The sequence below is a fragment of the Takifugu rubripes genome, chromosome 20, assembly GCF_901000725.2.
Source record: "Takifugu rubripes chromosome 20, fTakRub1.2, whole genome shotgun sequence".
Lineage (NCBI taxonomy): Eukaryota > Metazoa > Chordata > Actinopteri > Tetraodontiformes > Tetraodontidae > Takifugu > Takifugu rubripes.
The window spans coordinates 15,187,428-15,214,265 of record NC_042304.1 but is presented as its reverse complement, the minus strand read 5'-3'; the positions used below and the strand labels follow the sequence as shown (position 1 = coordinate 15,214,265).

General features: G+C 44.3%; 1 protein-coding gene across 1 annotated transcript; it reads left to right on the top strand.

The window, feature by feature from the left end:
* Positions 1-1,146: 1,146 nt before the first annotated feature.
* Positions 1,147-26,838, top strand: fndc7b (fibronectin type III domain containing 7b). The gene is made up of 55 exons (XM_029828402.1): positions 1,147-1,200; positions 1,315-1,333; positions 1,430-1,672; positions 1,861-2,121; positions 2,219-2,488; positions 2,824-3,087; positions 4,243-4,361; positions 4,598-4,739; positions 4,887-5,150; positions 5,277-5,534; positions 5,672-5,932; positions 6,014-6,265; positions 6,352-6,511; positions 6,756-6,949; positions 7,070-7,291; positions 7,438-7,646; positions 8,284-8,473; positions 9,119-9,379; positions 9,472-9,738; positions 9,826-10,089; positions 10,757-11,020; positions 11,162-11,422; positions 11,518-11,778; positions 11,934-12,197; positions 12,307-12,567; positions 12,679-12,939; positions 13,023-13,283; positions 13,402-13,671; positions 13,843-14,103; positions 14,213-14,476; positions 14,729-14,992; positions 15,129-15,389; positions 15,680-15,940; positions 16,227-16,487; positions 16,672-16,932; positions 17,029-17,289; positions 17,743-18,186; positions 18,276-18,325; positions 18,475-18,685; positions 18,835-19,095; positions 19,195-19,455; positions 19,568-19,828; positions 19,984-20,244; positions 20,398-20,658; positions 20,744-21,001; positions 21,118-21,381; positions 21,849-22,109; positions 22,220-22,480; positions 22,611-22,871; positions 23,036-23,293; positions 23,405-23,665; positions 23,878-24,165; positions 24,707-24,943; positions 25,299-25,364; positions 25,435-26,838. Exons 1-55 carry the CDS (start codon positions 1,147-1,149, stop codon positions 25,713-25,715), a joined length of 13,077 nt encoding a protein of 4,358 aa, XP_029684262.1. The 3' UTR covers positions 25,716-26,838.

The following is a 26,838-nucleotide window of genomic DNA, read 5'->3' as shown; positions in this document are numbered from 1 at the left end:
TTTTCACATCATTGTCCTTACTTGCTGTGCCTCAAAATTGCTCTCTTGTTTAAGAAGGGCAGCTTAGGTTTCCTGTCAGGTTTATGGCATGTATCCACTTTCACGTGGACTTCCTTTATTTAAAAAAAAACAAAAAAAAGCAAGAAACCATTAGGTGATCGCTTTTGTTATCCTGCTATTAAAGGTCATTTTCAGCTTTGCATGTTTCCCACAGAAAACTAGTACGGCCTTACAGATGTTTCCAGGAATTTAAGTTCTTCATAAAAATATTTCCACAAACAGATTATGAATGCGAAGTGTTTTTTTTGTTTGTTTTTTGAACGACTCAGTATTTTGAGTTTCAATTCCCAAGTTCGCATTCTTGACTTTGGTTTCAGTGGCACTTGTCTCTGTTGGTTGGGTGGTCCCTCCCAGGCCTTTATGTCTTTGGTTCAGCTCCCTCTGTGTTCCCATGTATTGTTATAGGGATGAAAGGACAGCTAATAGAGAATGTGTGAAGCCACACTGTCCCTTCAGATTTACACCAGACAAATAGAGATTGAAATAAATATAGACAGTGAGAAATTAATAAGAAAAAACTGTGTTAATGCAATTCATTCAAATTATTCTGAATCACAGTCACTAGTTGACCTCCTGCAGTTCATTTGGACAAGTTTCGCAACATCGTTGGCTCTGAATCATATTGCATGAAAGCGTCTCTCAGTGACCATCACTGGCCTGGATCACATGAATATCGGTAGCTTTTTAAAGTAGCTTTGGTTCTTGAAGACCTCAACCACATCGTGCCTCTGAAGCATCAGTTTAAAAAATATATTTACAGTCGCGCCACATCTGATCTATAAAGTTCACACCCTTGTCATTGTCATCTTCGGTCTCATTATAGTTATGCAAACTGATCTTTGAGAGCGTGAGAGCCTGTGTGTGAGAGAAAGACTTTCTTTTTACCTGTGACTCAGCCTGAATTTACCAGGCTCCCATCCCTCCATCCTGCCCTCCACCCCTCCATCCCCCCCTCCTCACTGCCTGAGGCCCGGCCCCATTCTGGGATTGGTTTATTGGACTAAACGTCAGAAGAATCCAGGACAATGTTTGTCTCTGGGTTCCTTGTATACTAACCTAATTGGAATCTTGCACTCCAAACCAAAGATGGGATTGTTGGGAGCTGTGGGCTTTTCTTTAGCATTGGCATCTCTGATTCAGGTAAAGGTGCTAATTTTGTAATTCATGTGTTAATCTTTGGATACAAAGCTCAACAATATCCACATTCATTTATAGAAAACAATTATAATTGGCATATTTGTTTGTTAATTGCAGATACCTTGGGGTGCAGAAGGTGAGTCCAGGACCTTCTTTTAGAGAATACTTAAAGTTTAAACAAACAAGAGGTTGATTGTGTTTCCATCTCATGCAGCCTGTAACATCTTGTCAGCAAAACCCTCCGGGCCCTCGTCGATTTTAGTAAAATGGGAAAATTACGCCGGGGCAACAAACTACTTTTTGGACCTTCGAGTGAGAAACAACACAAACATTGCACCAGTTGTGGTGACGCTGCCTTCATCCCAGACAGAGAGAGATGTCAAGGGTCTGAGACCTGGGACTCAATACAGCGTGACGCTCAAGGTCTTTCAGTTCTACTTTGTGGTGTGCATGGACACAGACGTGGCAACCACAGGTGAGGAAAATCCTACATAACACACTTTTATGTACCATTAATCTTGACATTTTCATCCTCATAAATTACATGAGCCATAGCAAGTTGGTATAATCTATATATCATTTATAATATGGGATTGCATGCAGCAATATAAAGAGACTATTACTTTAAAGCCTTTAAATGATTTCTCTGCTCTCATCACCCAGTTCCTGACACGTCACAGATAACAAACGGATGGGCAATTTCCAGCACATCCATCATGATCCAGTGGAGTAGAATCCCCTCAGCAGAATTTTACCACCTGCTGGTGAAATCTCAGGCCAGCAGACAGACACTCAATATGACCCTCACCAACACCAGCGCAGTGGTGAAAAACCTGCAGCCCTCCACCAACTACGACTGCTACGTCTATACGGCAAACAGCGGCGGTGTGGGCAGCCAGAGCAAAGTGAAGACCATCACCACCTGTGAGTGATGCTTTACTTTTTAGACAATTTGGAACATGATTTTTCGGCTCGCTATGTGTCCCTGAGGCGTCGGGTTGGGCCTTATCTCTGTCTGCAGTGATAGAGCCGCCAGTGAACATCAGCGTAACACAGACCGGCTGGAGTGCTGTGAGGGTGACCTGGGAGCCGGTGCAGGATGTTCTGATGTACCAGGTCAAAGTCCGGGTGATCGATGACCCCACCAGGCAACCTTCGCTGTACAACGTCTCAGACACTCATCTCAGTGTTCAAGGCATCCTCCCATGTTCCACTTATCTGATATCAGTGTCCTCATTCAACAATTTCCTGATGTTGAGCGAGCCCACAGACTACACCTACACCACCAACAGTGAGTTCACTGAATTACTGCCACAAAGCTGATTAGTATCTAGGTCAGCTATTCTCTCTAAGGCATCCCTTTCAGATATGTAGAATATAATCCTCAGGGGCTGTAAGGATTCAAATGTCCCAACAACCTACTTGTTGCTTTTAGTTAGTCACAAGATCTAAAGCCATGAATGGAGAGTGAAGCTTAATTCTCTAAGCACCATTAATTATGTTAGATATGAGGTATGCAGGACTGACTGTTTCAGAATCAGCAGAAAATTAGCTGGAGCTGATGACACATTCGATATGAATTACATATTCCGATGACTGTAATAATGTGTCTTTATGTGTGTGCAGAGTTGATGCCGGTGTCATCGGTTTCCGTGGACTACACCTGCACCACCCACTCCGGCATGGTGTCTTGGTCAGCCGTGTTCGGAGCCGAGTCTTATAAAGCTTTTGCGATGGGGGACAACGGCACTCAGCTAACATGCACGAGCCAGAGCACCAGCTGTCAGATCAGTGGGCTGACCTGTGGCCAGAGCTACGTGGTCCATGTGATACCCATGTCAGCGAGCTGCACTAATATGATAAACACCACCTCTGCTACATTTCAGACAGGTGAGACCAAAAATCCTAAATATGGATGTGAACGGATACTAACAAATATCACAACATCGTTGTTAAGAGAAGCTCGGCACCGCTTGATGAATGGTTGTCTATTTTATTGCTATTTTGAGTTGAGTGAAACATTTGATCACAAATCCAAACATAAAATTTTACCAACAAATGAATGAGCAACTAACCCACCAGAAAACTAACTTGCTTGACTTATTGTCTATTCAGTAATTGGCTGATGCCCATTTTTACAGTGCCTCCGCCCCAGCGCCTGTGTTTCAGAGGCTGTTAATCCGTTCACCTCCCATTGCTTTCTATTCTGCAGGAGCCAGTCAACCCCACCCTTGTGCCCACATTGTGCACCGCTAAATTTCCGTGACTAGAATGACACTGATTCCGAATATAACCTTTCCAGTAATTGTTACATGCAGCCATTTAATCCTTGTACAGGCGTCATTGTAATATTCATTTATCTGTAGAGAATAAGGCAGATACAAACACTGAATAGGCTGAACTGAATAAAATAAAAGCTAAAATTGTGATTCTGTCACATTAAATTGAAAAGACTCCTCGTAGACTGAAATACATGTTTTTGAGTGTGCTAGGAAGTTCCTGTGGTGGATTTTATGTCAGTGCACATACATTTTAACTCCGGCTAATTTATTTTCCCTGTATTTTCCTGTATATTTTATATTTTCAGTCTTTAAACAATTCCCACAAAAGGTAAGAGGTTTTAGTCTGTTGAAAAACTGAAAAAAGGTTGTGGAGCTAACAAAGTGAGATGCATATAGAGGGTGGAAACAATCTTTGAAATCAATGTGCAAGGTCAAATCAGTTTGGGGTCATCTGGAAAGAAGTCGTTTATGTGGATCACACTGTTTCACACATGTTTGGGATCAAAGGTATTCACTCAGAAAACTGGGTCTCCCATTGAGTTTGGTTGCAGGAGTCTCATTGTATTTTGTTCAGGTGGATGAGAGGGGCCAGCGTTTATGCTACACCTGAAACTCAATCCAATGAAAATAGGCCCGTGTAATCTTCTGTATCAGGGCGTTTTAACCTGAAGCCGGATTTGAAACACTCACCCTTTGATGCTGACATTTTCTGTAACCTAATTTGCTTGTTTGTTTACTTCATCATTGTGTTTGTTTCTCTCAGTTCCCTGCCCACCGAAGAAACTTGAGTTGTTGCGAGATTGCTCCAGTGAAGTAATTGTATTTTCCTGGGAACACACCAATAATACCGACTATTATAATGCCAAAGCAGTGGACTCTCAGGTACTTTAGCAAAGAATCAATGCCTTCAACAGCAATTTCCATCATACAAAACCTTTTTTTAAAGATATATGAAGCCAACCACCTGCCACCTAATCAGAAGATCTTGTGACTTCTGTTTTTTAAGTCTTTCTGTTAATCTGAATCAGTCAATATTTGACTACTAGTTAAATGTTAATTAGGTTTAACACAGAGGTATCTTAAAAATGTAATTTAACATTTGCCATGTCTGCATCCAGGGAGTCGTCCAGGAGTGCCTGACTGAAGACAACTCCTGCTATTTCACACACACACTTTGTGGACGGCATTACCACTTTACAGTTTATTCCATCACAGGACAGTGCAAAAGTCAGGTCAGCTCTTCTGTGGACATTCGTACAGGTACGACAATTATAGATCTTAGGCAGTAGAATATATAAATATATAATAAGACCTTTACCCAGGTGACTTTGCATAAGATGGGTGTTCTTTTGTCTGTTGTTAAAATCATAAAATATCTAATTGATCATCATTTCTGCATGTCTCCAGCACCGTGTATTCCAAAGAATCTTCAGACTTCAGCTGACTGCAGGTCTGATGTTCTACTAAGCAAGTGGGACCTCGCTGAGGGGGCCTTACGCTACACTCTGGAGGCTTACGGCAACAAGGGACGGAACAGCTACAACTGCAGCTCAATGTCAAACAGCTGTGCCATAGAGGGCACCCACTGTGGCGATTACCTTACAGTTTACATCACGGCGTTTGATGATGAATGTAGCAGCCCCAGGACCCTGGGGCCTGTGGCGGAGACAGGTGAAGAACATTCACAACACTGTTCATGAAACAATCAACAATCATATTTTCTCCTCAGGACAGCCAGTCAAAAGTGTCTGAATCTGGTCACCCAGAACTAAAAGTTTAAATCCCCCTCCCCTGCAGTGCCCTGTGCTCCTTATAACGTATCAGCTGTGAAGGAATGTGGAGCGGATGCTATCACGGTGGCGTGGAGTGGTGGCAGCGCAATTTTCTACGTTGCCATGGCCAGAGACAGCAATGGCGTCATTCACAGCTGCAACTCCATGGATCTGAGCTGTAAGATCGAGGGCCTGCGGTGCAGCACCAACTACACAGCTTATGTTATTGCTTCCAACTTCATGTGCAACAGCTCTTCAAGTGAGACGGTCACCATAGAAACAGGTATCTCTTTCTCTTTCTTTTCTGTTATTTCTGTGAAACGAGGGAAATGTAACCCTGTCTTTCAAATTTTATATTAACATTTTAATATGTGTCCAGTAGTGTTTCAGCTGTTGAATTGGCCCTTTGGTTCATTTCAGCTCCGTGCCCGCCAGATGAGGTCGTTGCCTCTCTGGACTGTGCAGCCAATGAGGCTCTTATTTCGTGGCGTGGCCAGCTTGACGTGAACTCATACACTGCCATCATCACGGATGAAGATCAAGGACTTCTCAGCTGCAGCTCCATCAACACCAGCTGCAGCGTACCCAACCTGAAATGCGGCCAGCTGTACACTGTCACCGTCAGCCACCATGATGGAATATGTCCCAGCATGCCTTCTAAGCCCATTTATATGGAGTCAGGTAGCAGGATACGATTCTCCTGTTCGTGTCAGTGTAAAGTCTTTTGAATCCATTTTTTTTAGATCCTCTCTTTCATTCCAGTTCCTTGTGGGCCCAACGTGAAGGTTGACTTGGACTGCAAGTCGCACATATTGACCCTCGGCTTGAATACCTCAACTAGAGCAGAGCGTTACATGGCAGTAATCTCACACAGCAACAGCCATGCATCCTACAACACCACGGAGCCCGCACTGCGGATCAGCTCACTGGAATGTGGAGTGGATTACTCTTTGACGGTGATGTCCTTCAACGGCACCTGTGTCAGTCAACCCACAGAATTGCCTGTCATGCAAAGTAAGAGAGCACTGCCAACTGCTTCGACCATAAATGTACCTGTTAACCATTTCTTCAGATGTGCTAAACTCATGTCTCTCCCTCAGCGCCATGCGTGCCCACCAATGTGGTTGTTAGGGGTAACTGCAGCCACAATTTTGCAGAAGTGACTTGGCAAGCAAGCCGTGGTGCCCTGTCGTATCAAGCCACTGCAAAAGACAAAGATGGCGGGCACCTGCTGTGCACTTCCAATGAGACAACGTGCAGGTTGGAGGGCCTGATGTGCAGCCAGGTTTATAGCGTTGGAGTCGCTGCCTTGAAAGGCAACTGCTCCAGTAATGAGAGTGCAGCAGTGACACTCCAAACAGGTAGGGAAGGAATTAAAAACAGCGTTCTGTCAGGGATTTAGGTCCGACTAATTCCATCTGTGTGTTTATACAGCACCCTGCCCTCCGTCTCAGCTCAATGTCTCAATGATTTGTGCAAATAACTCTGCCACATTATCCTGGAGCATCAGCCCTAATGCATTGTCCTACACTGGCAAGGCAGTGAACAGCGAGGGTCACACCGTGCTCTGCGATGCTGGAATCAACCTGGGTTGTCTACTCCATGGCCTACAGTGTGACAAAGAGTACACATTCACTGTGTCTTCCTCTGCTGGTGACTGTCAGAGTCCCGACAGTGAGCCGGTCAGGCTTAAAACTGGTGAGAGGGAACGGCATAGGCATAGGTTTTCATCTTTGTTTCATACCCCTGAATTGGGTTAGTTTTATGGCACTAAATGCACTATCCCTGAACATTTGTTCTTTTTACCCCCTGTTCTAGCCCCATGTGCCGTTCAAAATGTGCAGAGCTCCCTGAACTGTACCACCAACATACTCACCACGAGCTGGGTGCCTGGAGCCATGCCTGTGAACTACAGTGCCACCGCCTTGACCAGAAATGGAACCAGAGTTCACTGCACAACAGAGGATGCAACTTGTGCAACGACTAACCTAAAGTGTGGAGAGCAGTACTCTGTGACTGTTAAAGCTGTCAGCAACACATGTGAGGGACCAAGCAGTGTCCCTGAGATAGTTCATTCTGGTGCGTGTTTCATTTGACCCCTAAACAGTTAACCATAATTTAACTGTACTGTGACATTGTTAACTGGACTTTCTGCCCTCTTTTCAACCACATAATCTCTTTCTCAGTGCCTTGTGTTCCTGCGAACGTCCAGGGTGTTGTGGAATGTTCCACTAACATCTTGCAGGCGTCCTGGGATCCAGCTGCCGGGGCTGCCTCCTACGTTGCCACCTTGAAGGGAACAGGAGATTTCTCTTCTTCCTGCCCATCAGGAAACCAAAGTTGTCTTTTCACTGGTCTGCAGTGTGCTCAGACGTACATGTTGAGCGTAATGGCCGTGAGTGATGGATGTAACAGTGCTGAGAGTTCTGTCATCTCAACAAGAACAGGTAAACCCCGACCTTAGTAGCCTTGTAAAAAGCAAGCCCCTCATATGTTGGATTTTATTAATCAGTTAAATGTCTCTCCAGCACCCTGTGACCCAACAAACGTTGTAGCCGCCCTGCAGTGCCTCTCTGGCATCGTGACAGTCACATGGGGAGCTGGCGCAGGAGCAAATTATTACTCAGTACTGGCTGAGGCCAATGGACACATGGACTCTTGTAATTCTACTGGCACTTCCTGTGAATTAATCCACCTGCAGTGTGGAGAGAACTACACTGTGACTGTCCTGGCTGGAGACGGGAAATGCAACAGTTCTTTACTCGCTAGAACAAATGTGACAACAGGTGAGTTGATACCGAGTAAAGACACCTCGCATGCTATCTTAGCGAGGTGTCATTTACAAAATGCATTGGCTAATCCCCGAATATGTTCATTATTGTCACTTAGCTGTTGTGTTGTGACCCTTGTAACTGTCAAAGCATGACCCAAATCATTCTTTTATTTTACCCTCCCAAGCTCCTTGTGCTCCCGTAATCCAGAATCACTCCCTGGATTGTGTCTCCAATCATGCCTTGGTAACTTGGGTTAAGGATGAGTTTGCTGTAGGCGTCACAGTCAATGCCACCTCCAGTCTTGGACACACAGCATCCTGCAGCTCCTCCACCAACACCAGCTGTGTCCTGAGTGGACTAGAGTGTGGACACACCTACAGCATCCAGGCTTTCGCACAAGGAGTCCAGTGTTTGAGCAAACCCAGCTCTGCATATATCATTGTTACAGGTTTGCCAGTATAGCATAATCATATTTTAATATTAATGTTATGTGGAGAAAGCAACATATTGCATTATTGGTTAAATAATGAGCTTCCTTGTATTCTTTAATACTTGACCAAATATAATATGAAGTATTTCTGTCACACAGCACCATGCACCCCTGCAAATGTGAGCCACACATACAGTTGTGAGACTGGCGTCGCCTCCCTGAGCTGGCAGGAAACACTCGGAAGAAGGAGTTTCTACGCTCACATCCATTCAGGGGACCACGTGGCCTCCTGCAGCACCAACCAGACTCAGTGTGTCCTGCCCTCGCTGCTCTGTGGTCGCACATATGATGTGGAAGTCACAAGTGTAGCTCAACACTGTAACAGCAGTGTGCCTGGCACAACACAAATGACAACAGGTGAACTCATGAAGGTTGTGTAATGAACAGCTCCCAGATGTATAACTTCTACCAAAAACATTGGAGATGTTATGGTAGTAATTCGGTCTAAATCTACATATTTGATTGTTGATATAGGTTTTATTTTTAAGCTAGATTGTTCCTCACCACATAGTTCTGACATGGGTTAATTAACATTGCTGTGATGCTACAAAAAAAAAGAAAAAGAAATTGCAAACATTGTCTTTAATTTTTTTTCCCCATCAGCCCCCTGTGCTCCTGCCAATGTCAGTGCCTCCCTGGTGTGTGACAATAACACTGCAGCGCTGAGCTGGCAGAACAGTTCTGGTGCCATTTTCTACAAAGTGATGGCAAATAGCACCAATGGTGATGTAAAGCAGTGCACCACAAATGACACAAACTGTCATCTACCCAGCATGCATTGCGGGCAGTCATACACCATCATCGTCACCCCCTTCTCTGATGACTGCAAGGGCTTTGACAGCTACCCACTTTTGTACAATGCGGGTAATGTAAAGTTTGAATAATTAAGATTTTAGTAGGAATATTTTGGGAATATTTTATTAATAATACTGTTTTGCCTTTCCTTTGCCCTCCAGGACCCTGCCCTCCAACCAATGTGCATGTGTCCCTGCAGTGTGCTGGTAATGTAGGTCATGTGACCTGGAGTGCTGCAGGACAAGCAGATCAGTATGTGGCCACTGCGGTATCTTCTGGCGTGGACCAGAACAATCACACCTGCGCCTCAAATGGAACAGGCTGCTCCCTTACAGACCTCCACTGTGGCGAAACGACTGTTGTCACAGTAGCCACTGTTGAGAGAGGCTGCACGAGTGGACCAAGCTTACCTTTTACATTCCAGTCAGGTCAGAGAACATTTATGTAGATTCATGAGACCAGATATGATTAGATTGATGTCCAACCTTTTGACAACCTTTGTTCTTTGCTCTTAGTCATTTGCCCACCAACCAACTTGACTGGAGTTACAAACTGCGGCAATAATGACATCACAGTTACCTGGGACCAGAGTCCAGAGAGTGGTGTCATCTATACGGTCAACTTTAATGGAGATGGTGGGACCAGTGGCAACCACTCCACAGCACAGCCATCACACGTGCTCACAGGGCTCCAGTGTGGCGAGACGTACACATTCACGGTGGCTGCCAGCGATGCAGAGTGCACCAGCGTATTCAGCCAACCAGTACAGACGGAGACAGGTTGGTAGCCTGTATATTAGTGTTGAAATGAAGACAGATGGATCATTATCAAATGCTCAGTTAGAGCATTATTTTGCTCTCGATATAGATGTATGTATTGTGTGCTATTTATTTTAGCCCTCTCCCTTTATGATATGTTTAAGATATGGTTCAACATGAACGTTTGTTTAGGCTGCTTTTATCACTGTAGGGAAATCAAATAGAAAAAAATGCATTAACATTATTGGGTTCATTTACTTTTATTGAACTCCAACTCATGTGTATTATTTTGCCTTGACGTAAAATGCAACTATTTTTTTTTCTATCTGCCAGCTCCATGTCCCCCAACAAACCTAACTGCCAAAGCAGACTGCGGCACTAATTTGGGAATCCTGAACTGGGCGCCAAGTGTCAATTCTGTCTCCTACACCGCTACAATGACTGGTACCCATGGCCATGTAGCTTCCTGTTCCTCCAACACAACAACCTGCTCAGCAAAGCTTGACTGTGGGCACCGTTACACAGCAGCCTTGGTTGCCTCCACATCAGCATGCAACAGCAGCACAGGACCATCCTTAACGTTTGACTCGGGTATAAATCCAGCGCGGTTGTCTGGACTATTGATTTACACTTTTAAAATTTGCTTTAATAAAGCTTTGTTTTCCTCTTGGACCCTTTTCCCCTTCAGCTCCCTGTCTGCCTGACAGAGTGGTAGCAGACCTGGACTGTAATGTCAACTCCTTGGCAGTGCAGTGGAGGGGGAGTGTAAGCCAAACTGACACCTATGCCGCCCTCGCCATTGGCAGTGACAGCACTCGTGAAAGCTGTAACACCACCGGCACAAACTGCACCATCCAGAGCCTACGGTGTGGCCTCACTTACAGCATTGTTGTGGTTACATCTTCAGTCAATTGTGGCAGCATCGAGGGGTCAGACTACAGTTTGCAGTCAGGTAACTGCGTTTCCTTTGGTTTTAGTACCTGGGTGCGTGAAGCTCGTAGTATTTGCGAGTGTCCACTAGGTGGAGACATTGTACCTAAATATACTAACATACATGTACTGTCCTCGTGCCTGTTCCTCCCTTCTTCCTCAGCCCCCTGCAAGCCAGAAACAGTCCAGGTGAACCTGGAGTGCAAAACCAATACAGCCTTGGTGACCTGGGAAAATGTAGGACCAGATCAGACCCAGGTGGTGTCAGCGGTGAACAGCAGGGGAGCGATCACCACCTGCAACTCAAGCAGCTCTAACTGCACCTTTGACCAGCTGACCTGCGGAGAAACATATGTCATCAACGTGGTCAGCCACACAAACACATGTAGCAGCGAGCCTGTTATTTCAGGAAGCTTAAGCACAGGTATAAAGCTGTTATCACCATACTCTAGTTGTAGTTACGAGGCTCCAACAATGTCACTGAAACCTGAGCTGAAATATTCCACCTCTGTCCACCAGCTCCATGTGTTGTCAGCCACCTCACGGCACAAGTGGACTGTCAGACGGGCATTACTGTAGTAACATGGGATGGGGCGCGTGGGGCCACATCCTATACCGTGTATGCCAGGGGTAGCCTCGGTTACAATGATGAATGCAACAACACCGACACCAACTGTGATTTCCGTAATCTGGCATGTGGCCAGGACTACAACATTACTGTGGTGGCTCGTCACGACTCCTGCGTCAGTTTGATGAGTGAGTCCATCAATGCGACTACAGGTAAAGACAAATGACATTTGTTATTTTTTTGAAGGAGACACTGAACAAAAAAAGAGTCAATAATGAAATCAAAGCAAAAACTGATTTAAGATCGTACACATCTGTATTTCCCAAACTTCAGCTGATATTTTTGGGATTGATGTCGCTCTGTGCAGGTCCCTGTCCCCACAGTGCTCTGAAGACTTCACTGGAGTGTGACACAAACACAGCTGTGGCATCCTGGACACCCGGCAGTGGCATCCTCTACTACAACGCCTCTGCCAGTGCTTTTTCCTTCACACATGTACAGTCCTGCTCAACCAGCAACTCCTCTTGCAATATCAGTAATCTGCAATGTGGAGAGAGCTACAGGGTAACCGTCACTGGACAGGGACAGAACTGTCCCAGTCCTGCTAATGACTGGAGCAGACTCAACACAGGTAAGCATATATGATGATCAATGTTGGGAATCAGTACTATCTGAATAAAGTACATGATAGAGATCAATTATATTTTTAAATAAAATGTTGCATGTTTTATTGTCTACAGCTCCCTGCGCCCCAACCCAGCTGAGGGTTGACTCTTCTTGTGACTCGAACAACATCTCAGTGTCATGGCAGGCCTCACAGGGCTCCGTCTCCTACACTGCGGTAGCAGAGAATGTAGATGGCCGCCGGTGGTCCTGTAACACCAGCAGCACCAGTTGCCAGATTACCGGTCTGCTCTGCGGACAGCAGTATCAAGTGTATGTTGCTGGTTTTGATGAAAAATGCATTGGAGCCAAGAGCAACATTGAAGTGATTCAAACAGGTAGAACAAATTTTGCTTTCATTCCTTACAACTGTAATTGCTCCTAAAGAGCCTTAACAGGTGCTTGAACCAATAGGAGGATTTCTCTGACCACTCTCCGTGCACTTCCAGCTCCCTGTGTGCCGCAGGACATACAGAACAGCCTTGACTGCCTGGACGGTGTGCTCAATGTTACCTGGCAGTCGACAGGTCATGTGGTTCAGTTTCACGCCTCCGTAGTGAGCAGCACGGGTGATGTCAGCATCTGCAAGACAGATAAGCGTCACTGCACTGTCGACAACATGCTGTGTGGTCATACCTACACTATCAAAGTGTTGGCCGAAGATGAAGCCTGCAACAGCTCCTACAGCCCTGCACAACAGATAAGTGCAGGTATGTTAAGTTCAGAATTATTACACCACATTCCAGACATTTATTCTTTATCTCACACTTTCACCTGAATTTATCTTCTGTAGCTCCGTGTCCATTGACTGACTTCCTTACCTCCATGGACTGCAACACTGGCGTTGCATCTGTATCCTGGAATGAAAGCTCACCAGAGGTTGTGCACACGGTCTCAGCGGTTGATGCCGCAGGGCACCAACACAACTGCAGTGGCACAACCAGCAGCTGTGACCTCATCACACTTTCATGTGGGACGATGTACAACGTCTCCATCACACCATCCAGGAACGGATGTGTGGGCAGAGACAGTCCCACAAAAGTGATCACAACAGGCAAGGAAGAGTTCAAATACAATTCTATTCACCTATAAGTTTCCAAAAGGGATTTTAAATAAACCAGTAAAGGTAATCATTGTTTTACTATTTCTACCTCTTTCCAATATTCCTCCAGTTCCATGTATACCTCACCTATCAAATGTGGAGATCGACTGCTTAGCAAACTCAGCTTGGGTGATGTATGAGGAGTCAGATGGTGCTCAGGACTATGTTGTCATGGCAACAGACAGTCTAGGCAACAGCCAGATGTATGAGTGTAACTTCACAGCAGACGGGGTTTGTAGTTTGCCACCACTGGCATGCAGCAAAAACCTCACCTTCACTCTCAAAGCTGCCGACCAGCAGTGTTCCAGTGCACCCAGCAATGCCGTCACAGTGGAAACAGGTACATTAAAATAGAGAGAAGACAGAAGGTCCATATTTTACAACCACATCAGCTCTTCTGCTGACAAACAAATTGATCAGAACAGTTCAAATCTAAACATAAAAACTTGAGCCGTACAAAAGTGATTATCATTAAGTTATGGTCATGTTATTCCTCATTTTCCTTCCTCAGCTCCATGTCCTCCTGAGGACATCGAGAAATCCGTGTGGTGTGACAACCACACAGCAAGCATCTCCTGGTCAGTCATTCCCGGTGCTGTAACCTACACAGCAACACTGGAGCAGATCAATGGAAACACCACCTGTTGTACCACAGCAGACACCAGCTGCCACATCTCAGATCTCCCCTGTGGAGAAATGTTCATCCTGCTTGTTACAGCTGAGGGACGAACGTGTAACAGCTCCCAGAGTGCAGCAGAAATCATGAGGACAGGTATGCTCTATATTATGCCCAGGCATTCCCATTTTAGCAAATATGGAAAATACTTTTTGAGTCCCTGATACTTAATTAAACTTTCAAAATTCTAAATCTCCCTCTACAGCACCGTGCATTCCTCAGAACCTCACGGCCAATCTGAGCTGCAGTGACAATGTGGCCTCCACATCCTGGAACTATGGCCAGGTACTGGGACAACTTTTCACAGTGACCGCTGTCAGTTCTGATGGCCACAAGGACGAGTGCATTTCTAGGGAAATCGGGTGTGACCTGACAGGTCTGCTCTGTGGACGGCATTACACGACCACCGCGTTGGCAGAGCACAGTGACTGCAAGAGCAAACCCAGCAACAGCATCACAATCAAGACAGGTATGTGCAGTCACCAGCCCCTCTTTTAGCTCCATGTTAAAGTTAGCACCACTATCTGGGTCATCGTAATTAATATATAGAAGGGTTGTATGGTTGAATTTTTAATCTTAAATAGAAAATATATGGAAATTTCGTGATGCTACAACAGAGATTATCTCCGAAACTCATTTAATGCAGCTTCAGCGCATCATGGTCACTATTTAAAGTGTTTAGATGGGCCAGACACAGCTTCTCATTTATCTCCCCCACCAGCACCCTGCACCCCTGCAAACATCTCTACTGAGGTGGACTGCGAGACCAAGTCCTTGATTGTGTCCTGGCCTGAAAGCCCCGGAGCTGACTCCTACACTGCAACAGTGCTGGACAGTTATGGTCAGACCACAACCTGCCAGGGCACAACAGAGGGTTCCTGCAGTGTGATGGGCATTGCATGTGGCCAGATCTACCACACCTCTGTGGTCTCCTCAGATGGATACTGTGAAAGCCCGCCCACTCCTGAAGTTGACACACCTTCAGGTAGGGCACATCATCCCCTGACAGAAAATGAAGAAGAAACCAATCCTGCTAAAACGACATAGCGTGCTTAAAAAAAATAGAAGATAACCGCTAACCTGAATTTTAGAATAGAATAACCGTCTTATTGCCCTCTCAGTTCCCTGCAATGTGAGCAATATCAAGGCAGTGATGGACTGCTACACACTGACTGCCATGCTGGAGTGGTACCCCAGTGATGGAGCACTGAGGTATGAAGCTGTGGCCACATCTGCATCAGGCCACAACGTCACCTGTGAGACCAGCATTGCTAACTGTGACCTGGAAGGAATGCTGTGTGGCCAGAGCTACTCTGTGTCGCTCAGAGCTATTGGAGACACCTGCAGCAGCATTGCCCACATGACAGGGCAACTGCTCACCGGTAACAAAATATTTGTTTAAACTGCAATCTGTTCCACGGTGCACTGTTTCTTTTATTATCACCACTTCTTCAATTCTAGGTGCAGTAATATTTATTTGTACTCCACCATAAATCTGTATCCTTTAAGGGATTTCTTATAGATATCACAACTTACAGTGCCATTTTATTCACATTGACAATATGCTTATTCTCATATTGCAAATCTTCATGGCATCAATTGTTTGTTTTGTATATTAGGTGTTCGTTGTTAGTTGTTTCTGCAGTATGATAGACTGATCTGTGTTTTTCAGAGCCATGCATCCCTGAGCACATCACAACACAGTACAGCCTGAACATTGGCCAGGTGTTGTGGGACCGCTCCCTTGGTGCTGAGTACTACACTGTGGAGGGGGTGACACAGCAGGGCCTGATGGTCTCGTGCACCACCAACGACACTTACTGTGCTATGAATAACATGGTCTGTGGCCAGATGTACACCATCAATGTCACCGCACATAATCACGTGTGCCAGGGCGTGTCCACCTCGACTGAATCTGTCACGATTGAAACAGGTGAGAAAACAGCTACATGGAAGATTCTATTTTTATCTTTCTGCATTTGAAAGAAGAGGACTACATGGACTTTTTATATCTTACAATCGGGTACTTCCTGTTAAGTGTGCCTTCAGTTGTGAAGTATAGACTGTCAGGTTAATACCTGAGTGATTCAAACTTTGTGATAGATTAATACAAATACATGGACGAACTGATACATTTCAAATTTGCAGATATCCAGATATTACAGACAATTTTTTTCTTATCAGACAATGTTTCTCTTTTCCCTCTTCCTGCCTCTTAGAGCCTTGCCCACCCCGAAACGTGCAAACCAATGTGCAGTGTCAGCACAATATGGGAACAGTGATATGGGAGGCAAGCTTTGGTGCAGTAGAATACGTGGTCACTCTTGCCGGGCGCAACGGCCACTCTCTCTCCTGCTACACTAATGACACCTTCTGCAATGTCGAAGGCCTCAACTGTGGAGTCACTTATTACACCAATGTCATTGCCATTGGAGAGGTCTTCAACAGTAGCAGTTCTTCGACTGTTCTGCTGGTCTCAGGTAATATTCACAGATTTATTAACTTCTTAGGCCTTTACCTCTCACCCACAATAAATAAATTCTTCATAGTATTCCTAAATATTTTTGGAGCAAATAAATGACCATTACACTTGGACAGTGTATTTTAAAGGAGCCTAGTAGAAGGTCATTGTGTGTCCGCTTCTGCTCAAATTTCACTCTGCAGCTCCATGCATGGCTGAAAGCTTGGCAGCTAGTTTGGACTGCTACAACAACTCAGCTGAGGTGTCATGGAGTTCAGTCAAAGGGGCAGAGTCCTACCTTGTGAGTGCCGTCGGAGAGAATGGCCACCGGGTTTCCTGTGAGACTAATGAGAATCAGTGTAATGTGACGGAGCTTCAGTGTGGTCAGGTCTATAACGTCAGCCTGACAGCCATCAACGCCCACTGCCAGAGAACGGCACAGACAAATGTCAGCTTTGGAACATGTGAGTCTGAATACGATTGTTGCTTGTAAATTTTCTTATTAAAATGTTTCTATTTGCATTTTTCAATTTCTCTGGCTAAATACTGTTCTTCACTAGGGCCATGCAAACCTATGCATGTCGGAGTTGACCTGCAATGTGGAACGCGTACTGCTAACTTGCACTGGGAAGAAGTGGAGGGAGTGGAGCTCTATGTGACTACTGCCACATGCAACATGGGAGAGATTCAGCAATGCAATTCAACCAACTCGACATGCAACTTCTCCAATTTACAGTGTGGAAAAACTTATGAGTTTTCTGTTTCTGCTTACAACAACATGTGCTACAGTGAAGTCAGCAGCACAGTGGAGATTCAGACAGGTATGTTGTTTGAATTCAACCTTCTATCCAGAGTCAACTAATCCATAGTTTTAATTATCCCAAGAAAAGAGCAAGGGCATGTTAGATATTGTGCCCTGTGATGGGTTAGTAACCCGTCCTGTGTCTATTCATACCTTTCACAAAGCAAATGGGATAGTCTCCAGTCAAACTAACTAATTTAGCAACAAAAAAAATGTGTTTTATTGTAAAAAATCTCTCCCCTATTATTGATTAACAAATTAAATCATTATCCATCTCTTTGGATGATGTATTTACTGTATAATGCAGTTAAACATCCATATTCATCAACATAAATATACACAATTTGGGTATAAAATGATCACCTCCGAACCTTTCCCTGTCAAACTCATCTTCCAGAGCCCTGTCAGCCCACTGGCCTCACAGTGAGTGGGTCATGTGACAATGAGACATTGGTCTTGGATTGGTCTGCAGCTGATGGAGCATTAATCTACACAATAATAGCCAGGGGAAATCTTGGATACGTCACATCTTTTCAAACCAATGAGACAATGGTCGAGCTCGAACTGCCCTGTGGACAGTTGTTTACCTTCACTGTCAGAGCACAAGACAGCCAATGTGACAGCGTAGTGAGTCTGCCTGAAGAATTCAAGACAGGCCCCTGCATACCTCAGCACGTGCAGAGTTTCTCTCACTGCGAGAACAATCTCGGCTCGGTTAGCTGGGCCAGTAGCGACGGAGCTGATTCCTACGTAGCCTTTGCAGTAGGACAGGATGGCCACATCCACATGTGCACCACAAGCACCACCAACTGCACCTGGGATGACCTGCACTGCGGCGAGGTGTACACCATCCATGTTGTTGCCAATGACTACCTGTGCAGCAGCATGCCAAGCAACAGCACCTCGTTAAGAATGGGTGAAGTTTTGATACTGTACATCAACGTTCCCACCAATAATGCAAAATTGGGAAATGCTCACTGTGAAACTTCTCTCTTTTGTTTGAAGCACCTTGTATTCCCCAGAACCTGACATCTTCTCTGAACTGCACGACAAAGGTGAACGTTTATTTGTAACAAATCATGTCTGCACTCTAACTTGAATTTGTTCAATCCCATTTCTATAAAGGGCTGTGGCTTGGAAAGGGTTAGGGTGAGGTATATTATGAAATAAGCTGCAATTAATATAATATCCAATCTGTTTTAAGGTGGGATCACTGACTTGGAATGCCACTGAAACTGCTGAGTTTTATATTGTGACAGCAGAGAGCATCAGTGGCCACAAAATGCAGCTCGTCACCAATGACACCTGGAGCTTTTTTTCTGAGTTCATATGTGGTCAGGAGTACTTCCTGTCCGTTCAAGCTGGAGATTCTGAGTGCACAAGTCGCCCCAGTCAGCCCTCACAACTTAATTCAGGTACATTGAAAACACTGGTTTTTAAATAGTTTTTTTTTTTAATCACTCGTCCAATGCTAAGATAAACGAGAGCACAAATTACTGCCCTTCATAAAAAGCACAAGTTATAAAAGTCAGTTGACCTGTTGTTTTTTTGTTACCTCCCTTAGAGCCCTGCCCACCCACTGCCATCTCTAGCTTCATGAACTGCCTCTCAAACATCGCTGTGGTGTCCTGGACCGTCTCGGCTGGGTCGGAGTTCTATACTGCCCAAGTGACACAACAAGATGGACAGTCCATGAGCTGCTGGTCTGACAGCAACCAGTGTGGGATGCCAAGTCTTCTATGTGGACAGAACTACTCAGTGACTGTTGTCGCCTCAAATGAGAAATGTAACTCTGAGATCAGCGAGGCAGACTCACTGCAGTCAGGTTAGATGCCCAGATTACATTTGCACTTCCTCAGGAATCCTGGTGCTGTAAAATGAAAGTTTAAACCTTTCTTTCTCTCTGTCTCGCTTGTATTTTCAGTTCCTTGTGTTCCTACTGACGTGACTGTGGTGATAGACTGCTCTAAAAATGAGGCTAATGTCACCTGGAGTGCCAGTGATGGAGCCTTGTCTTACAAAGCCTCGGCTCTGAGCACACAGGGATCCACATCCCTGTGTGAGACTACAGCTCTAACGTGTACTTTGACAAACCTGACCTGTGGTCACTCCTACATGGTACAGGTCGTGGCACAGGATAATATCTGCTCAAGTTTACCGAGCCCAGCCAAAAGTTTCCAGTCAGGTAGAACAAAAACTACTTGAGTGTAGTTGATTTTAGTTATTATATTTGACTATCAGGCCACTAATGTGTGTTAACTGTTAATGTGATATCCTCTTTTCTTCCCATCTCTTAGTTCCATGCAAGCCTGTCCTCAACTCAGTGGTTCTGGACTGCTTTACCAACTCCGCCCTCTTAGACTGGACCAACTCTGAGAATGCCCTTAACTACACTGCAACAGCTTATTCCATGAATGGCCATGTTGCTACCTGCAGCTCCAACGTCACCAACTGTGAGCTGTTGAACCTGCAGTGTGGCCAGACATATAATGTGAGTGCTGTGGCCACAAATGAGGTGTGCAGCAGCGCACCAAGCACCAGTTTGCAAGTAGAGTCTGGTGAGTGGTTAAAACATGTAAATTAATATATTAATAGTTCTTATTATCACCTATTATAACTGCATACTGAGAAAAATAATATGCAGTTATTCTTTTAGTAAGGCAACAATATTTTGAACTTTTCCTAAATGAGACCTCTAACTGTCCTCCTTCAGTGCCTTGTCCTCCTGAAAGTGTCAGACCCGTGCTTGATTGTGTTACTAACACAGCCTGGGTGGACTGGCAGGCCAGAAGCGGAGCTGATTTTTACATTGTGCAAGCCTTCGAGGGGGAAGAGCACCGTTCTGGTTGTGAGACAGCCACGCAGTCGTGCCCCCTCACAGAACTCTCATGTGGCGCCACGTACAACATCACCGTGATTGCAGCTAACAGTGTGTGTAATGTCTCGGAGAGTGCTGTGGCCCAGCTCAAAGCAGGTAAGGATGAGAGATTTCAAATGATGACCCTTGATAGCAGGACTGAGGTTAATGACACAGACATTTCAGTTTGGCCATCTGTGATTATTTTAAGCAGTATGTTTTCGTCATTAAGCCAACTCAAACCTCACAGTTGTTGTCGTGCTTGTGCAGTGCCCTGTGTACCGCAGCAGGTGGAAGCTCAGGTGCTTTGTGACTCTGGTGCTGTGTCCGTCTCTTGGGAGTCAAGTAAAGGGGCGTCATCTTACCAGACCATCGCCCAGGGCAACGGAGGCTATGCTTCTACATGCAACAGCAGTCATACAACATGTCTCTTCAATGATTTGTTGTGTGGCCTTAACTACTCCATCACTGTTAGTGCTTTAGATGGGATGTGTAGCAGTGCTGAAAGCTCTGTTGTGGAGCTGAACACAGGTAGAATCAACATTTAGCGATCATTTCATTTTCTTTTTCTATTTATCCTGAATATCCAACTCTAATTCTACTTGTCTTCCTCCAGTGCCATGTGTACCACAGCAGGTGGCAGCACAGATGGTGTGCTCTAATGACACCGGCCTTGTGTCGTGGGAAGAAGCAGATGGTGTGTCCTCCTATGTGGTGCAAGCTTCTGGGCCCAATGGTCATGAGACCTTGTGTAACAGCACCACAGCCAGCTGTAAACTTCCCAGCTTGCACTGTGGCCAAATGTATAACCTGACAGTGACAGCCCAAGATGGGCAGTGTGACAGCAGCCATGCCCCTCAGACCTTACAGTCAGGTTTGTATATTAGATATATTAAACCAAGTTCATACCAGGACTCAGTTCAAACCCAGTTATTAAGACTCTTATCCTCTAATATTTCACTTCATATCTGTTGACTTTGGTTCTCCCAGTGCCATGCAGGCCAACCAACGTCCAGGCTTCTCTGCAGTGCCACTTAAACTCTGCTGCAGTCACCTGGGAGAGATCCAGTGGAGCACAGTCATATCGTGTCGTAGGTGTCACAGAGGATGGAAGCCACCAGATCGAATGCAACAACACTGCGACCCGCTGTGATCTGACTGATCTGCTGTGTGGACGGTACTACAACATAAGCGTGTTTGGCCTTGATGAGTTCTGTTCCAGTGTGGAGAGCGACAAGGCATATGTGCGCACAGGTAATGGTAAAAAAGAGGCATCCAAGAAATAACAGTATCATTTATTGTTAGAGATGGTGGAATATCTGGAGTCACTTATCCAATCACTTAATTAAATCTGAAACCTAAAAACAGTAATCGCACCTATTGTTTTATTCCGTCTACATTTTAATGTAGTTGTTATTGGACTTTTGTTACAGAATTTTAATTGTAAATATTAATAAAAATAAATAATAGACACCATAAAGGATATAGATAAGGATAAAAAACTTTATTGATCCCACATCGGGGAAATTACACGTTACAGCGGTAGCCCTTGGTGTACAATACAGAATAGTACTAAAATAAAAAAATAAAAAAGACTCTTATATTATGTACATTACGATGTACATTATACAGAAAGTAAAAAATTAAACAGCTAATGATATTCAGCTACAGTTGTTTTTTTGGAAATTGAAGCAACTTTTTACCTCCTCTCTCTTTATCAGCTCCTTGCACACCACAGGATGTGGATGTTATTTCACAGTGCAGTGATGCTTCCATGGTCGTGTCCTGGTCCAGAAACCCAGATGCTCAGGACTTCCAAGTCATTGTAGCAAGCAACACTGGTGCTCGACACCACTGTAACTCCAGCGGCACAGCCTGCACCATAGAAAATCTCCCGTGTGGACAGAACTACAATGTGACCGTGGTGTCTGTAAGAGAAGGATGTGAGAGCCAGCCCAGCACCATAGTAGAGATGTCCTCAGGTGAATATTCACTGGTGAACTTTTTCTTTTCACATGCAAACTGAACATAGCTGTTGCAAATTGATGTGCTGCTTTATGTGGCATTTGTTTTTATGCTTTTCCTTTCACAGCTCCGTGTGTGCCCACCAACGCCAATGGACACCTGGACTGTGTGTCAAACTCTGCCTGGGTGACCTGGGACGCCTCAGATGGAGCTCTCAGTTACACTGTCCTCGCCCAAGAGGTTGGAGGTCATAATTCCAGCTGTGCAAGCACCTCCTCCCCCTGCAGTGTACCTGATCTGAAATGTGGGACAGTCTACACCTTCTACATCACTGCTGTCAACACACACTGTCACAGTAATCACAACACCAGCTTTGAGATTGAGACAGGTACCTGACTAAACTCTCTCAAGTTGGTATTGCACCATTTTAAAGGCTCACCAGAACGAATGATTATTGTCCATTTGAACGTGGTATATGTATAAATAAAAGGTGCATTTAAATTAATTTCCTTCTATAGGTCCTTGTGCTCTAACATCCATCAATGTAGCGTCACAGTGCAACAGTAACACAATTTTGGTAGAATGGGAGCTGTCGGAGAACACGCCCCTCTACGTGGTGACTGCTGAGGGTCACGACCAATCCCTCATCTCCTGCAACAGCTCGTCCACATCGTGTGAACTCCACAATATCCGCTGTGGAATGCTTTACAGCATCATAGTCTCTACTTCATCCGATAAGTGCAGCAGCATGAGAAGCCCGCCAAAGAAGATTAAAACAGGTATTTGTGCGGCATCACATGCTATGAAATAATTTAGCCCAAAACTCTGATAAAGAATTGTTTATTTTATATGAATACCACACTGAACCTGCGTTTACATTTGTAACAGACCAGAAAATCGCAACGTAGGGTATCTAAATAGAGATGTTTTGTTTTCTCTTTAGTGCCCTGCATCCCAGACAATATAACAGCTGTACCACTGTGTGAGGACAACGGAGCTATTGTGACATGGGGAAACTCGCCAGTGGCGACATCTTACCAGCTGACAGCTACAGGAGTAGATGGGCACTCTGCAGTCTGCAACACCTCTGTGAACAACTGCACCCTGGCTCACCTGCAATGCGGACAGTCGTACAACTTAAGCATCACTGCGAGCGGGGACAACTGCACCAGTTATCCCAGCACTACACTTTTCAGAACGGGTATAAACATGAAGAAATAAAATAAATAGTTTAATCTCTTCAGATTGAGAAATCCACCATCAGTTTCCCGCTTGATTCACTTAAATATGGTCTTTCTCTTTCCCCTGACAGTGCCGTGTGAGCCATCGGGTCTTGTGGTGGATCTCGACTGTGAGACCAGCTCTGCTACCCTATCTTGGGATGTGAGCGAGGGCGCTGTGGAGTACTTTGGCTGCGCCCAGTCTGAGGGTGGAAATATGCTCTACTGCAATAGCACTGACATCTCGTGCACCATCGAAGGCCTGGAATGTGGAGAAATCTACAATTTTTCTGTGGAGGCCTCTGATGATGTTTGCAACAGCTCCTTCAGTGAACCTGTGGAGGTCGGAGCAGGTAAATATTAAATTACGCAAAACACCAGTACAACTGTTGAAGCTCTGAATGTTACTTTATTATTTTCTTTGCCAGACATGGATGGTAAAAAATAATGGTAAAATGATAGTTAAAACACTTTGGGACACTGCACTTGTGTGGAAGTTGTTGGGAAACTGATATTTTTCCATTTGTATAATCATTTCCTAAGATCTTCTTGATTTTCTTCTCAGCTCCTTGTGCGCCAAATGTTCTTAAGGTCCGAATGCAGAAGATAGGCCAATCTCACTGGGCTCTCACATCATGGGACCGTGTGAATTGTCCTGATGTTGAATACCTTGTAGAGATAATTGGCGAAATACAAAACAGCCCACATGCTCTGATGGCGGTCTCTTCATATTGGGTTTCCTCCACATACTTTGAGTTTCCAATGCCTTGCAGCACAGCCTATAACCTCACGGTTCGCTCTAGAAACACAGCTGGGGTCGGCGAACCGTCCAGCGTCCTTACAGGAATCACAGGTAACACCACATTCAACCACATGTTTAACCCTGGCAGAGGAGAGCATTTAAACTGATCATTTTATGCAATTAAGTATAACCTCAAATTAATGATAAAACTGGTTGAGGCCTTAGAAGAAAAAGCAAAGTAATATTGCAAAGGTGTCACTTTCATGTCCGGTAGTCTTTTTGTCTTGGGTTGCAAATTGTATGCCCTCCTTTCAATTCAAACTAAATGATTAAATTCGGGACATGCACAAAATATTGGTGTAATTATAAATATGAAAGCATTGTTTAAGCGGTGTATTATTCTTAAACATTTTGTCATTTAATTGGATGCCATGCTGAGTTTTGTGATACTTTTCTATGCTGGACTCTTTTAGAAAATGAGAAATTACAAATCGTTTATTGAAATTAAAGTACAAATGGGCGTCTGAACTCTCAAGCATTGATATAAACCACTGCAAAATAAGGAAACCACGTGCATTCTATTGCTTTAAGAGGAATTTCTTTTCCACATGCAGTATGGAAATAAACCTTGTGTCTGTCACCTCTTCCACAGTCCCCTGCGCTCCACAGAATGTTAAATACTCTGGTGACAGAGAGTCTGCTGTGCTCTCCTGGAATGCATCAGTGTTTTCTGCTCGTTACACCGTTTACAATGTGTCAGGAACGAGCCGCGTTCAACTCTGCAACACCACTGAACTCTACTGCCAGCTGGCTCCCTTTGACCCTGGTACCACTGAAGTGACTGCCAGCAACGTGGCAGGAGAGAGCATCCCTACAAGAGATATCACAGGTCAGCGTGCAGCCAGTCCAGGATTAGCCATGGGAACTTTGAATAGAGCTGACCAGGGTCTCACATCACGTGTTAGAACTCAGCATCCATCCATAGCAACACCGGCACCTTTTGGCTTTTTAAACAAGCTGAATGTTTCACTGCAATCCACAACTATAGATAGACTATAAACTATTTTTGTAGCTATGGTCTTTACAACGTTTGCACATCTAACAAAATAAAAAAAGACAATCTGTAGCCTTGACTTAATGTAACTGATCCAGCCATTTGCGTCTGTATATCTGTATACTGAAAAACATGATAAGAATTTCCCTCTAATCAGACATGGTTTTAATATGTTTATTGCTTCTCTCAGGTCCCACGGGGGCTCGCAGAAAGAGAGAACTAAAGGCAACTCATGTGTCATCCCTTTTAGACCAAGGTAACTATAGTCCCCCTATATCATAATCAGGCTGCTGCCTTCATGATAAAACACTCTTCTGGTGTCACAGGGCTTGAAATACCAGAAGTGGTGACCGTGAGAGTGAATCGGGATTCCATGTATATCGAGTGGACTGCTGTGGTGGAAGCAATTGAATATACACTCATGATCGAGGAGAAGAACGGCCAGCAGCCAAAACAGCTTATTAGAGTGAGAGTTACACAAGGCCCTTTCTACAATGTGACCGATCTCAAGCCCGGGACAACCTACTGCATCAGACTGGCAGTGAAATACACAGTGGACCAAAGCGGCTTCTCCAAACCAGTTTGCAGAACCACCAGCATCTCTTAAAGAAGCACGACAGATTCACTTAATTAGGCATGGAATACAAATACCCTTCACTGTCCATCCAAAATTGTAAAGACTAAAGTTGTAATCGGAACATGAAAGTTTACTGAGGGATTTATTACGAAACTTGGAGTTTTGACATCCTTTGTTAGGAATAGCACATTTTGATCACCATCTATCATAGGCACATTTGGCATTCTAGCTGTCAAAAAGGCATGATTAGCTTTAGCAGCCATTAAAAATTGGAAGATAGGCTCTTAGATCCAAATGAGTATTCCTCCGATAATAAATACTGTTGTAAAATAAATGAATAATTTATCCAGTAATAAGTTTAAAAGATTAACTATATTTTCTTTACAATGTTCCATTGGACTCTTTTGTCTCAACAATAGTGAAACTTCCAAAGCAGGAAACCTTTATTGAAAATAACAGCAGATTTCAGTTCCGTCAGATCTTTTTGCATTTTAGTGCAAAGAATAATATTCTATTATCACAAAAAATATCTCTCGGCCTCCTGTAGGTTCATTTCCTGTAAAAGAAGTGACACTACATGGTGCAATAAATATTTTAAATTTGTAGAGGAAAATTCCATATTTAAGAGAAAAGAGAGAAAGTAAGAGAAAGAGAGAGGTGGGGGGGAGAGCATGGATGAAGATTATTAAGACTATTGCTCCTTAAAAACATGTGAGGTGAGAACAGGTGTGCAATGACTAAGGTTAGATTAAAGTAATAATATTGATGAAATAAAATGAAATTGCCAATAAACATTTTGAGACATACTGTATCACCACAGGTTAAATGAAAGATAATATATCCATGTCTGAGTACAGGAAGTTTGGTTGTTGAGTGAAAAGGTAAAACACAGTTTATGGGTGAAAAAAATAAGTTATAATTTGAATAATATTAAAACTATATATGGCAAAAGACTGAAAAAGGCTTTGAAAGTGTATTATGAAGTGGATGTAAGCTATTCTGATGGTGACTAAAGGTTAATTCAGCTGTTTTATCCCAATTCTGTCTTGAATGTGTTAATATTAGGCATGTTACACAGTCTGATTATTACTGAGTTCACTTAAGGTGTTGTCGAACATATCATGCTTAATAAAGGACATAATGAAAATGTATC